This window comes from Erigeron canadensis, chromosome 2 (genome assembly GCF_010389155.1).
Source record: "Erigeron canadensis isolate Cc75 chromosome 2, C_canadensis_v1, whole genome shotgun sequence".
Taxonomy (NCBI): domain Eukaryota; kingdom Viridiplantae; phylum Streptophyta; class Magnoliopsida; order Asterales; family Asteraceae; genus Erigeron; species Erigeron canadensis.
In genome coordinates, this window is record NC_057762.1 from 24,508,133 (window position 1) to 24,523,673 (window position 15,541).

At 33.2% G+C, this 15,541-nt stretch overlaps 1 protein-coding gene across 1 annotated transcript; it reads left to right on the forward strand.

The window, feature by feature from the left end:
• The first annotated feature begins 662 nt into the window (after nt 1–662).
• LOC122587933 lies at nt 663–12,827 on the forward strand. Its single transcript, XM_043760087.1, has 3 exons — nt 663–740; nt 1,064–1,124; nt 12,403–12,827. Exons 1-3 carry the CDS (start codon nt 663–665, stop codon nt 12,825–12,827), a joined length of 564 nt encoding a protein of 187 aa, XP_043616022.1.
• The last annotated feature ends 2,714 nt before the right edge of the window (nt 12,828–15,541 follow it).

Below are 15,541 nucleotides of genomic sequence, written 5' to 3' on the forward strand. Positions count from 1 at the left end.
AGATTTCAGGCTCGAGAAGATAAAGTTGGCTGGTCCAAATCAGCTTAAAGAAAGAGACTGGTGGTATTGCAAGAAAGGAAGAAAGTAGCAAGCCACCAGAAAGAAAGAATGCGAGTCGATTAGAAAGAAGAAAAAAAACCCGACATCCCGAAAGAAAGAAAGAAAGAAAGAAAGGCAGCGTGAAGACAGAAAGAAAGTTGCTGACCGGAAAGAGAGAAAGAAGACGCTATAGTAAGGAAGACTGCTCAGAAAGCAAGAAAGACCGAGGGCAAGACCGGACCTATGATGTAAGTGACAGTCATGTATGGCTCGCAACTTCTAAATATTTAACCTCCATGGTTCATGATGTGAGAAATTTAGGAGGAACTGGAAGATAGTTGCAAGATAATAAGCATAAAAGTTTGATGTGAGGAATCTAGGAAGAACTGGAAGACAATTGCAAGATAACAAGCATGAAGGTTTGATATCTAAACTGTAAGAGCAAGAAAAGTATCAAGGAGATTCGAAGCAAGCAAGAGACTTCGAATCAAGAAATTTCAAGCAGGGTTTAGCAAGAAACGACATCAAGATTATGGGGGTGAATTGTTGGGTTATTCTTGATGGTTCGAGTTTGCTCATGGGTCAATTAAAGGTTTGATCCATGGATAATTGGGTATTGATACATGAGTTTGGAAGGAGTCATTGTTGAGTCGTTGACCAGAAAAGTAGGAGCTGAACATGGAGTTGAGGTGCATGTTGAGGTACATTGGTTTGTTTGTCTGGTTCTTTAAGGAAGTTAATAGTACTTTAGTACATTTGTTTAATGAAAGATACCAAGTTTTTCCATATTATTTCCCTTTTCTCTACGTATTTATATTTTCACATATTAATGTTGAGTGTGTTTGTTTGGACCAGTGAAACCAACAAACTAAGCTATCAAATTTAGTATTATGTCCCTTTTCCTCTTCACATAGATTTGATTGTTTGGGTTTACATCTGTTAATAGTAAAGAAAAAACAACCACTAGAACAACTTATGTCAGTATTTATATTCACACGTATGAAATGTGGGTTTTGGGTTTCAGCGGGCTATATATGCAGAACTACCGACTATCAGGACAATTGGGGCGTGCCAACAAGGAGAAGGTAACCTTCCCACTGTTCTATATATCCCTTTTCCGCTAAATTAGTCCTAACACATTGTACGTTGAATAGATGATAAAAAAGGTTTTTTTTTTTGTCTACGATCCTACATATAGCGTTTGACAAAGAAACAATTCAAGTCGAGCATCATACGGACCTTCCCTCTAGTTTAATTAACAAACGAAATACATGCATACGATCCATTCAAAAGTAATCAATCCATATTGTTCTCTTTCCTGAGCACAGCCTTTTGGTTACTAGTAGTGTATGACTGTATGTTGGATTTACCATCTTGTGACACACACATTAGTAACTATCTAGAAGTAATTGCTCAGTGCCGCCTTTCGCGGGTTTTGAGCCCCAATACCTCGACGGTGTATGGGGGAGGTTAAGATGTAGGCAGACCTTACCTCTACCTAAGTAGAGAGACTGCTTCTAGTTTCTACCTAAATGGTAGAAAAGACCCTCCAACCTTTGCATGAGATGAGGATTTAGTAACTATCTATTCTACTTAAAATATTGTTTATTGAATAAGTGTAACACTTTTGTCACATCCCTTCAAAAATGACATATAAATTACTTTATCTTATTAATATATAAAATATCTCATCCATTCCATTTTTTTAAAAATAAAACTTATTTATTCAAAATATATGTTTTCTTAATTTATTCATTAATTTGAATATTTATACCTAATATATTCATAATACGAGAACGGTAACCGCGCGTTGCGGCGGCCGTCGAGTTAGTGGCGGTGAGATGGTGAGGTGATAGGTAATAGAGTGTGATTAGTCATAGGAGGTGATAAATCATAAAGTGTGATAGCCAAATGCCTTAGTCGTCCGCTCTCGGATTTAAAAATTCGTCGAAAGTATATCGAATGACATCTCTAATGAAAGAACATGAAAATTTAAGAACATCTATATAATTTTTATAATTTATCGATGTACGGTTTTTGAGATAAAAGATTTTGAATGAATTGGAGGAATAAATTATTTATGGAGGAGAGAAAAAAAAAATAATTGGTTGAGATTTGAGTAAAGTGAAAATGTGTTAGGCAAATATAGAATTGATATATAGACATTTTGAGAAAGTAAATGTTGAAACTTAAAATGTAAACAGGTGAGATCTACTTTATAATATAGTATAGATATACTTAATGAAATTATTTACAACATCCATCAACCCTTAAAGAAATTACACAACCTCTTTTTAAACATATATTTTTACATTGATAATCACACCCAACGCCACCGCTGCCGCCACAACATCGCTGTATAGCGTGGGTATACGATTAGTCACTATATTAAGTACATAGGTGTTTTCGTTAGTGTTTGGCTACTATGGTGCAATATGCTGATGTACTTTCACTTTAAATTTAGTACATTAAAGAGTGACGTATCAGGCCCATTTGGTGTTTGGCCCGTCCCGCATGAATGCATGGATTCAGTTTTGACCTGGGTCATGTTAATGATCATTAGACACATGCCTGGGGCAGTTAAACTGACTTTATAAAGAAAAAAGCCGTTCAATTTTTTGAAAAAATGAATGATCAGTTGATCAAGATTAATTTGTTATTTTCTATGTTTTTTAAAAGAAACATCATCATACCTGATATGTCTTATAACGTCCTTTACTAGCTTTTACATAAAGATGTATCAATCATTTTTATTTGGTCAATATTTTCTCAGATTTTAATCATCATTATATTTATATTATCTATACTATATTATAAAGCAGATTTTTCCTAGATTTTCAACATTGAACTTGAAATTTTCAATATTGATTTTAAGTACTTCCCCAAAATGCCCCTTCTATCTATTCTATATTTATCTAAAATAACTATAATACTCTTTCTCTCTTTTCAAATCTCAACCAATCATCTTTTTTCTCTCTCCTCCATAAATCATTTATTCCTCAAATTCATTCAAAATCTTTTATCTCAAAAACCGTACATTGATAAACTATAAAAATTGTATGGGTGTTCTTAAAATTTCATGCTCTTTCATTAGAGTTGTCATTCAATATACTTTCGACAAATTTTTAAATCCGAGGGCGGAGCCCGTACAGCTAAGGCATTTGACTATCATACTCTATGACATATCAACTCTTATAACCTATCATACTATATGACCTAGGTATCACCCCACCATCTCACCGCCGCAACGCGCGGGTACTTGCTCTCGTATTTATAAACTAAAACATTACAAATCGTTTAATATCTGGTGGAATCCGATAAAGTAAAACTCTAGACACATACAATAATGAATCATTAATATTTTACGGAGTTGGATAAAATACCGTATCGTACGTGTTTAATAAATGAAAAATTATTATAAAAAATGGATATTCAAAGTAATTTTTAAATGACCCGTATTGACCCGAACCCATTTTGACCCGGATCCGTTTTAACCCGTCACCCAACCCGATCCGACCTGGACATTTTGCCACCTTTACACATGACCATCATTTCAAGTAGTTGAGAACTATATATGATGAGAACTGACTTCAATAATAAAAAGGTCATGAGTTTAAATTCCACATGAGAGGGAAAGAAAAAACACTGGCCGATTTCATATTCAGTCTCTTTAGATAGATTTATCATGCTCTAAGGAGGTTTAAGACGGATAACTTATGTGTAATTGACGTGGCGCAACTATAAAACTTTACCATATGCTTTTACATGTAATTTTAAAGTTGGTTTCTTGATATTAGTATGCCCATTTAATAATTTTATCTGAATTAGGGTTAGGGATTTTTTATTATTTAATTTTTTTAACGAGTCAACAAAAAGTCAATATTTGGTCCAGGTGATTTCCTGGTTTAGTAATTCTACCGGTCGGGCCAGTGAATCAATAAAAAGACCGGTTCGCTTTGTTTTCCGGTCTTAAAAACATTGTATAGTGCAGTGGGAGGGAACTTGGTTCTGTAAGTTATATTGGAGTCGTCATCATGTGGAATAAAGAATAAGAAGAAAGTCTGCTTTTTGGTTGACTTCACCTCCCCAATAAAAAGCATGTCAAATTTAGGGAATCCCATCAATTTGCAAAACCTTTTAACATATCACCGTCTCCTCTCTTAAATATACTTATGTATATATATAATGATAAATCAACATAATTGATATGTTTAAAGATATACCTAATAGTAAGATGATAACATGTGAAAAAATCAGAGGACAAGATTAGAAAAAAAAAATAGTGAAATTCACATGTTAAATTCTTAAAGTTTAGATTGATTTTTAGGCATATGAGTTAGATTAATTAATCATTTTTCTATATATATATACACACATATTTTCATATACAAACAAAACGTGAACAAACTAATTCATAAATTCGTAAATTGTTATTTTAATGGTTTTTAAAAAGAATATCGCGTTGGTTTTTAAAAATAATATTATACAATATATATTTTTATATCATTTTACATATGAATGAAAAAAAAAACATATGATCCAATATATAATTGAGTTATATATTGAGTTTTATGGTTTTTGTAAATAAATGGTTTATATACATGTTAATTTACGTATACGTATAATATAGTAAAGTTATATGTAAAACACAGTAAATATATGTAAAAGCTAAAGCAATGTTTTGACAAGTTAATATATATATATATATATATATAGTAGATTACTAGTTGCTATTATCTAACAATGGTAAAATTGTTTAACATGTATATACTAGATTACTAGTGGCTATTATCTAACAATGATAAAATTGTTTAACATGTATGGTTTTTGACTTTTTTTTTTTTCTTTTTTATCATTCCAAACCTTTGTGATCATGTATGTTTAAAAAAAGATCTAGGGGAAAAATGTCAAGGCGGGGAGCAGAGAGAGAGAGAGAGAGAGAGAGTCGTTGATTGCAATGTTTTTGTGGCCGGACCGGACCGGCCGGTTTAACCGGTTGGGCCGCGACCCGGTAGCTTTAACGGCCGGTTCATGGTGTTGGTTCGGATGTGCAAAGGACCGGCCGGCTAGGCCGGGAACCGGTGGTCTAACTGGGAACCGGCGGTTCTGGTTCATGGGCTTCTTTTAATATTTAACTAAAAGCTCATATCTTGGGCTAAACAAAATGTGACTAGTATCATTTATTCCTTTAGATGATAGCCTTTCTTCTCTCTTGAAACTCGATCTCTTCACATCGCTAGCGATATACTAGACATAATATATAATTCATAAACAAATAAACGTACATATTATTTCGTACGTTTTTATTTTCATTTTTCCATATATACATACGTTTTATTATATTTAATATTTTTATCCGGTTGCTTAATCCGATTCAACCGATCCGACCGATTTGACCAGTAACCGATAAGATAATTGGTTCGTTGTCTGGTCCGGTTATGAAAACATTGGTTGATTGTTCTTTGTTGATGTACGTTGCTTTATGAGTAGAGGAATACTTAACTTTGTAAACGCCCTAAAGAGACGAAGCATTTTCCTTAAAAAGTGTTGACTTTATTAATGAGTGAAGTGGGAATAGGGAACTCCACTCAAATGCCAAAGAATAAAGTTGTAATTATCATATCAAATGCTTACATCCCGTGCATCCAAATCCCAAACTTTTTCTTACAGTTCAAACATATCTTTTATGAAGTTATAAATCAATGTAGTTATAGAGTAACGTTTATATTGCCAACGTTTGTAGTTTGTAAAATTGTAAGCCTTTTTCCTTTTAACAAAAAATTTAAATTATTAGTTGGGTCCATCATACATAGGTAGGTTAGCCGTTAGCCGTTAGCCTATATGATTTAAATTTTTTTTCTTTTCTTATGAAAAAGATGAACTTTCGTTAACTAGGAACTTAGGAAGGTACTAAACTACTAACCATAAGATACAAGCAGTGAATTAATAATCATAGAACATATTACAAAGACAAGAAATCACTCATTGGGTCTCATTAATTGAACTCCTTGTCTTTTTTCTTTTTTTATAAAAGATAGAAAAACTCACAACACTCCTTAAAATTGATATGTTCACCTCAAATTAGAATCCTAGTAATAAGGTTTGCTCTCCCATAACATTGCAAAGATCCTTCTCTCTAAAGTATTTGGCAAGAAAATCCACCTTTATAGCAGTGTTTTACACTTTTACCCATAATTTAATAACCAAACGATTTGACTTTACCCAAACTTATATGATTTATTTAAGGAAGGTGGTATTCGTACCATTAACTATTGGTATATTTACCACATAGTTGTTTTTATTGGTTTATATAACATGATATAAAAGTTGTAGTATATTGTTGTACAAATATCACTTTCCCTTTAATTAACATGCATGATGATGCTTGATAATATTGATTTATACATCATGGATTCATGTGTGCGTATTTGGTGGGAGTAGTGGGCAGTGCACTCATGTCATGCACAAAATTGAGTACTTCGGCCATGATTCTTGGGGCTGAGACTACCAATAAGAGTCCAAATGGATCATATGATAACATATCTAGTTTTTTCATCATATTGGAGAGAGATTCTTTCACCACTCAATGTATCGACATGTCTAGTAGTGTTGGCTAATGGGGGTTGGGATGTGGCTGGATAAAACCTAATATCTTTATTCTTTCACATTTGGGTCAAAGGAAGAAATCAATAAAACATTGTTCCTTTTTTGATTTTGATGTGAGAATACAAATTGTTCATGTCGTCCTTAATATTTGTGGTTTGATGAGGCAGAAAGATACTTTGGTAAAAAAAATCATCACTTACAATTTTCAAATGATTTTTTTCAACTTTTAGTGCCTTAAATTATCTAACAGTGTTAAATAATTTTGTTTATGTAACATCGTGAATTTTAATAGTCATATTTTGAATTAAGTTTTGAAATAAAAACGACATATATATATATATATAAGAATTTAGTTAAAGCCGTTTGTCGTTTGATTTTGAATGTTATGCAAAGTCTATACGACATTTATTTTTGAAATATATAAACATATGCAGCTTTCCTATGATATAATTGTGAAAACTTTAATTGTTCTTAACTACTTTAAAAGATTAGTTTTGTTTGACTAACCTCTGAGCACATTTTAATAATTCTATATATACGTTTTAATGCATTATCCAGAAGGTGTAGAAACTAAAGTTGCTAGATTGCTTAGTCACATTTTACCACGGTAAAATATAAAAGAGAAGTGCAAAAAAACCGACTTCCGTTTACCACTCTCCGTCCACAACTTCTAAAAGTTAAATACTCAGTATCCACATATTAGCAAAAAATGGTGTAATAATAATAATAATAATAATAATAATAATAATAATAATAATAATAATAATAATAATAATAATAATAATAATAATAATAATAATAATAATAAAAGGTACGTAATTACATCAAAGATGTGACGAGTTTTTCTTATATGTGATTAATAATTGGTTCAATGTCAAAAAAAATAAAAACATGAACATGGGAAGAAGAATTTCAATAAACTACCATTTCGATCTAGCCTTGAATTGAAGGTAAGTTGATTATTATATGTGATTTTAAATATATATCCCTATCCATATGAGTAATATTGTACCTATGACTAGAAGTGGTAAAAGATTATTTTAATTATACTAAATAAGTTAGTTTGTTGCTAGTCATCATAATATAAATCAGGTTAGCTTTATTAGTAGTAATTAATAAGAATAAATTGTAAAGGGTTGTTAGATTATTGTTACTACAAATTATCATATGATTGTCAACTTAAAATAGTGATAATGCATGATTTCGTTTATATATATAGAACGAGTTATGCGCATGAGATGAGTTGATTTAAGACTTACGATGGAATTTTGTTAACAATAATATCGACGGGTGTAAAACAGATTAAGGGTATCATGATCATAAAGGAGTTGTAAAATTGAAAATGGTTAACTACGGTTATATTGAATACAGAACGGAAAATAATGAAAGTGTGTAATATTGACATAGGTAGCAGACATGAGAAATTGTAGCTGACAGGATAATCATTTATAAAGTGAAATTCTCAAATTATTGTTTGAGAAATCAATAAATATTTTTGAAAAGTTTTAAAATGAAATGAGATTTTACAATAAATAAATAAATAAAAACTGGTTGTTATATTTTGTTTTGCATAAATCTTGATAAAACTTATATAAATTGATTGAGTTTTATATTTATGTACATTAACATAACTTTTATCAAATATTATATAATATAATTAAAAGTATAAGTGGTTAAAGTTAAAATTCAAATACTTTTGTAAATTAAAAATATAACACTTATAATGAAATGTATCATAAAACATTTATTTCGTTCTCTTTTCCAATATATAAAGTTGATAACACTAAAATTTCTCTTAATATTTTCAAGTTATATACTTATAACATAATGAAATTAACATAACTCCATCAACCCTTAAAATAACTATGTTATCGCTTTAAATAAATTATTTTAACATTGATAACCACACTGTTAGTGCTACCAGTACTATCACTACTACCCATCGCCGCCAGCATTACAGCTGCCATTACCAACACACCGTCGCATCGCACAGTTATACATCTAGTATATATTAAATCACTTCTTCATCTTTTCCATCCAAGTAAAACGATATCTGCAATACTCACACACACACACATATATATATATAGCCATTGCAATTTTTTTTTCTTTAAAATCCTTTTGGATAAAAGTAAAAGAAAATACAAAATAATAATATAAACCCAATACACTCATCTCATGCAGCGTCTTGATTATCAACCAGATATGCTGGCGACACTCCGGCGTATTTGATGCAAAACGCCGCTAATACAGTTGGCGTTCAATATGGTCTAAGAGCATATGCTTAATTAACGTTTATTCGATAACATATATCAATATCTTATTATGCCCATGATCCGAAGATATTTACATATAGAGATAATAAAGATATATCCAAATTCAAAAGACACTATCACTAGTAAAGTACAACATGTGAAGTGTCACTCTGACCCTCCAATTATATATAACTCTAAATATAAGAAAATGTTATAGTTGAAAATAAATCATAAAACGTTATTTACAAAAATATGGAACATGTGAAGTTGTTTAAATAACATGAGAGGAAAGTAGAGAGAAACCACAAAATGCTCGTTCAATCACTACAACAAAAATATCAATTGCTCACAAAGAAAAAAATATGTTAATTTGTTCGCATTTAAAATTGTATAAAAAAATTCAATCTTAGAAGTGTGGAAAAAAATTTATAAAGTCATATTTTTTTTCACAAGTATAAATGTATAAACAAAACGTTTACACTTAAAAGTGTGACAAAATGTCAAACATTTTCACACTTAAAAGTGTGAGAGCTAATTTGTCACACTCAAATTCTTCGCACTCTCTTGTGTGAGGAAATTTAGTGTCACAAATTACTTCTACATTTTTAAGTGTGAACAATTATATATTTTTACACACTTGAAAATATGAACTTTTTGTTTCAACATATATAATTGTGAACAAAATTTGATCCTTTAACTTTATGCACATTTTTAAATGTGAGTTCTTTTTCACACATTTATAAGTGTGAATAAATTAATAATTTTGTTAACATTTTTAAAATGTACGAAAAAATGAATATTAAGAAATAACATATTTGTTGTAATGAATTTTAATTGGTGTAACGATACTATATCTATAAACTTACATTTCTAAATTATTTGTGAGAGTAAGATTTGTTATTTTATTAAGGCACGCTTTGTATATATATGCTCTTTTCTGGATCCTAGTTTAGCGTATAAAATTACTTGTGAACGGGATGTTCTTTGAAGAGATTGCGTTGCAAGAGTATTGCATGACCTATTATAAAGATTGATAGCATTCTTTTGAATTAAACCAAAGTGCTTGTGCCCTAACTAATTAAAATTACTCATAACATGACTCTAAATCAAATAATTAATGTTAATACTTAATATCTTTATACTATATCTTAATCAAGTTTTTGATGGTTGGTACTTGATTTATATAGATGCTTCAAGTTATGTATTTCATATTTTAAATATACGATAAAAGTGTCTACGAGTTGCGGCGGTAAGATGGTAGGGATGATAGGTTATAAAAGGTGATAAGTCATAGAGTGTGATAGCCAAAGTTTTAGCCGTATGGGCTCCGTCCTCGGATTTAAAAATTTGTCAAAGGTATATGGAATGACAACTCTAATTAAAGAGCATGAAATTTTAAGAATACCCATACAATTTTTATAATTTATCGATATATGGTTTTTGAGATAAAAGATTTTGAATGAATTACAGTAATAGAAATGATTTATGAAAGACTGAGAAAAAAAATGAGTGGTTGAGATTTGAAGAGAGAGAGAAAAAAATGAGTGATTGAGATTTAAGGGTATTATATGTTGGAACCACGTTAGTGTGACCGTCACTGATCATGTATCATTCCTGATATGATAATTGACGATAATGAAATCCCTATGTCTAAGTAAATATATGATGAGCGTATTTACTCTTAGAGACGTAGAATAGGGTTTCCCATTAGGTGATTGTAAATAAGAGGACTAATGGTATACACATTAAACACCATAGGGGTTGAATGTGTAATTACTAAAGTGTGGTAAGTGTAGTTACTCTCATTATAAATAAAGGGTAATTAACCCTAAGTTAAGGTTAAATCACACACACATAATCCCACACAAATTCGTATGTTTACTCCTCTCGAATTCGTGCATAACATCACAGCCGAATTACCCATCTCATCCTAACTCAATCACCTTGTTTTGGGAACCCGAAATCAATGGCAAACATGTTTAATGCCTTTACAGGTTCCACAGGATCATCTGGTGAGTATTTTCCCTTGAATCAAACCATGTGTATTCCAACATGTGGTATCAGAGCCGCGTTACGAAGTCCTGTTATGTTTTTTGGTTCGTTTCGAGGGTTTTACGCGAACTTAGAAGCTGCAAAATGAAGAACCTCGTGCTGACGTCATCACGAACTCAAACTACTACTTCGTGCTGACGTCATCACAGTTTCTGCACCACCTTCGCGCTCATGTCTTCGCACGAAGTCAGCTATCTTCGCACGAACTCAGCTATCTTCACACGAACTCAAAACTACTTCGTGCTGACGTCATCACAGTTTCTGCATCACCTTCGCGCTCATGTCTTCGCACGAAGTCAGCTATCTTCGCACGAACTCAACTATCTTCACACGAACTCATTACTACTTCGTGCTGACATCATTACACGAACCAGATTGTATTCACGCTGATGTCATCACGAACTTCGTGTAGACTTATGACTTCTTCGTGCTGACGTCATCACACGAACATCGTGTTGACTTATGTTACCTTCGTGCTTACATCATCACGAACTTATGGTCTACTTCGTGCTTACTTATTCACGAGTTATAACTTAAGTTCGTATTAAACTAAAGATGATTTTAGCTGATGAATGAACTCGTGCTTACTAATTTTACCTTATAATTTTGTGGCTAAATTTGTCTCTTATTTTCGAAAATTATTTTTTCTGACACATTTTTACCATAGCACTTTAAGGATAAAATTATTTGTAGCTCGATCCCAGCCAGGGGCTCTGCCCCTTGGACCCCGCTCCCAGGGGCGATGCCCCCGGACCCCCGTAATGTGTGGGGACTTCGCACTAATGTACATGGTTTCATCATTTGTGCCCAAAGGTCAAATATGATTCTCATGGTGCGTTCTTTTCCTTTTTTGGATAATGAACACTAAGTATATTGATTCTGCCCAAAGGTGATTTAATACACTTTGTGTGCTAAAAGGAATATTTTTCATGCATAAGATACACGATTCTTAATTTTGTGCCCAAAGGTCAAAAGATAAGCGTTGTGCCGCATGACCCTAATGCTCATTTGTACTTAGATATTAGTTACTTCTGCCCAAAGGTGATGTAAATCTATATAGAGCCTTATGTCAACTTATAGTTTTGGTGTTTACAATAGGTTACCTATCACTGGCTTCATTAGTATAATGGTCTTAGTCTCATTACTTTTAGGAACATTACTTTAGCCTCTTACGTATTTAGGCATTACGTTAGTTCCATTACTTTTAGAGACATTACTTAATAAGCCTTGGATATCTAATTATGTTATTATAAGGAACATTATAATTAGCCCTTAGTTAAGTTTAGGCATTACTTTAGTTCCATTAGTTTTATAGATATTGCTTAGTCTGCTTTAGATAGCTAATTATGTCACTATAATCTAATTGTCCTTAGTTTTAGGCATTACTTTATTAATCTTCTATTACTTGTATCCTAAATCTATATCCTCCTTATTTCCACTGCTTGGAAAGATCAATTAGATCTTACTCTGGGGTACCTTGACCTTGACTATGCCATTCGTAATGATGAACCCGCTGCTATTACTACGAACTCTACTGCAGAACAGAAAGCAGCATTTGAGAAGTGGGACAAGGCGAATCGGTTATCACTTATGACGGTCAAGAACTCTATTCCCCTTGGTCTTCGAGGAGCTATCCCTGAGTCTGACAAAGTCAAAGATTACCTCAAATCTGTTGAGGATTACTTCAAGGGATCGTCTAAAGCGCATGCAAGCAGCTTAATGCTAAAGATGCTTACTCTGAAATATGATGGAAGTAACGGTGTCCGTGAAGACATAATGAAAATGAGTGACATGGCGAACAAGCTTAAGACTCTCGAAATGGAAGTCTCTGATAATTTTCTTGTGCATTTCATAATGACATCATTGCCTGCTTGATGCCTTCAAAATTAACTATAATGCTCAGAAAGATAAATGGAAGATGAGTGAACTGATTGCAATGTGTCAACAAGAAGAGCATCGCCTTAAGCTCGAGAAACCTGAAGCTGTTCACCTTACTACCACTGCTAATTCTAAGAAGAGGAAGGGTAACAACATTAACAAGACTGGAAAGAAAGCTTCAAAGATCAGTCCTGGTGCAGTTACCTCTAGCTCTAATGTCTTGAACATCAAATGTAATCTCTGTCGTACTCAAGGGCATGTTCAGAAAGATTGCCCTAAGTTCAAGGAATGGCTAGCTAAGAAAGGTAACGTACTTTATGTAATATTTGATTCTTTTACTACTGATGTTCCTGTTAATACATGGTGGGTGACTCTGGTTCTATGGTTCATGTGACTAACTCAATACAGGGATTCCATACAATCCAGAAGCTACCAAAGGGCCAAAGAAAACTTAGAGTTGGAAGTGGTGATCTTTTAGATGTCGGAGCCATGGGAACTTATATTTTACATATGAGCACTGGAAAATGTATTAGACTAGTAGATACCTTATATGTACCGAGAATTACTCGGAACCTCGTATCTATTTCTAGACTAGACATTGAAGGTTTTGTAATAATTCATGGTTTCGGCAAGATTACTATTACTTTTAATAATGAATTGCTTGGTCGTGGTTTCTTGGATGGATTGCTGTATAAATTAGAACTAGATCATAATTTCTCACAATCTTTGTTATCTTTTAATGTTGATGATATAACTAAAACAAGGACAAAATCACTTAAGCAACAAGAGAATTCCTCCATGTTGTGGCATAAACGACTTGGTCACATCTCACGAGATTGCATGACACGACTCATAAAGGATGGAATCTTACCATCTCTTGACTTCAGTGATTTTGAAACATGTATTCAATGCCTCAAAGGCAAAATGGCTAAAGGGAATAAGAAAGGAGCCACCAGAAGTTCCAACTTGTTGGAAATAATTCATACTGATATAAGTGGCCCCTATTCCGCTTCCATTACAGGACATACTTCATTTATTACATTTATTGATGATTATTCACGTTATATGCACCTTTATTTGATTAAGGAAAAGTCTGAATCCTTGCAAACTTTTATTGATTTTAAAACTTTGGTTGAAAACCAACTTGAACGTAAAATAAAAGTTGTAAGATCATATAGAGGAGGTGAGTATTATGGTAGACATACTGACGTTGGTCAAGCCGTTGGTCCTTTCCATGACTTTTGTAAGGATCATGGCATAATTAACCAATACACCATGTCTGGTCCGATAACTCCTCTTGTACAGAACGCTGCTCCGAATGTCACTGATCCAACTCCTCCTAATGTTAATCATGAGACCACTAATGCTGAAGGATCTTCCGAAAATCCCGAAAATCAACTCAGGAGATCATCGAGGTCACGTAGGGCCACTAATTTTGATGACTTCATTACTTATCTCACTGAAGTTGAGGATGTTGGAAAGCTTATTGATCCTACCTCCTATAAAGAAGCCATTAATAGTGATCAGGCCACTCAATGGAATGAAGCCATGATTGAAGAGCTTAATTCCATGCAGCATAATGATGTTTGGGAATTGGTTGAACTTCCTGAAGGATCCAAAACTGTTGGATGCAAATGGGTCTTCAAAACCAAATTAGACCCAAAAGGAAACGTCGAACGCTATAAGGCCAAATTGGTTGCGAAAGGCTATACTCAGAAGGCTGGAGTCGATTATCAAGAGACCTTTTCTCCTGTGTCTCGTAAAGACTCTTTAAGGATCGTTATGGCACTAGTAGCTCACTTTGATCTTGAGTTACATCAGATGGATGTCAAAACAACTTTCTTAAATGGAGACTTGGAAGAAGACGTATACATGTGGCAACCTGAAGGATTCATTCCAAAAGGTAAAGAGCACATGGTCTGCAAGTTAAAAAAATCCATATATGGGTTGAAGCAAGCATCGAGACAGTGGTACCTTAAGTTTGATGAAGTTATTAAACAACAAGACTTCATAAAGAATCAAGTGGATCAATGCACCTATCTCAAGATCAGTGGGAGTAACTTTATAATCCTTGTTTTGTATGTAGACGATATTCTACTAGCAAGTAATAACTTGGATATGTTGCATGAGTCGAAGCGGATGCTTTCGCAGAAATTCGACATGAAAGATCTTGGTGATGCCTCTTATGTTATAGGTATCGAAATACATCGAGATAGGCATAATGGTATTTTAGGTTTTCCTCAAAGGGCCTATATTGAGCGGATTTTAGAACGCTATAACATGCAACATTGTGCACCCACTGTAGCTCCAGTAGTTAAAGGAGATGTATTCGGTACTTTCCAAAGTCCGAGCACTGAGATTGAAAAGGAGCAAATGAGGATGATACCTTACTCATCAGTAGTTGGGAGCATTATGTATGCTCAGGTCTGTACTCGTCCAGATATCGCTTATATTGCCGGTATGCTAGGGCGTTATTTATCTAATCCTGGATTAGCACACTGGAAAGCGACTAAGAAAGTTCTACGATATCTGCAAGGGACCAAAGACTACAAACTAACGTATAAGAGAAGTGACAATCTAGAAGTAGTAGGCTATTCCGATTCTAACTTTGCCAAAAGCAAGGAAGATAAGAAATCTACTTCTGGGTATATTTTCATGTTAGCTAGCGGACCTATCTCTTGGTGGAGTCATAAGCAGAAACTGACTGCAAC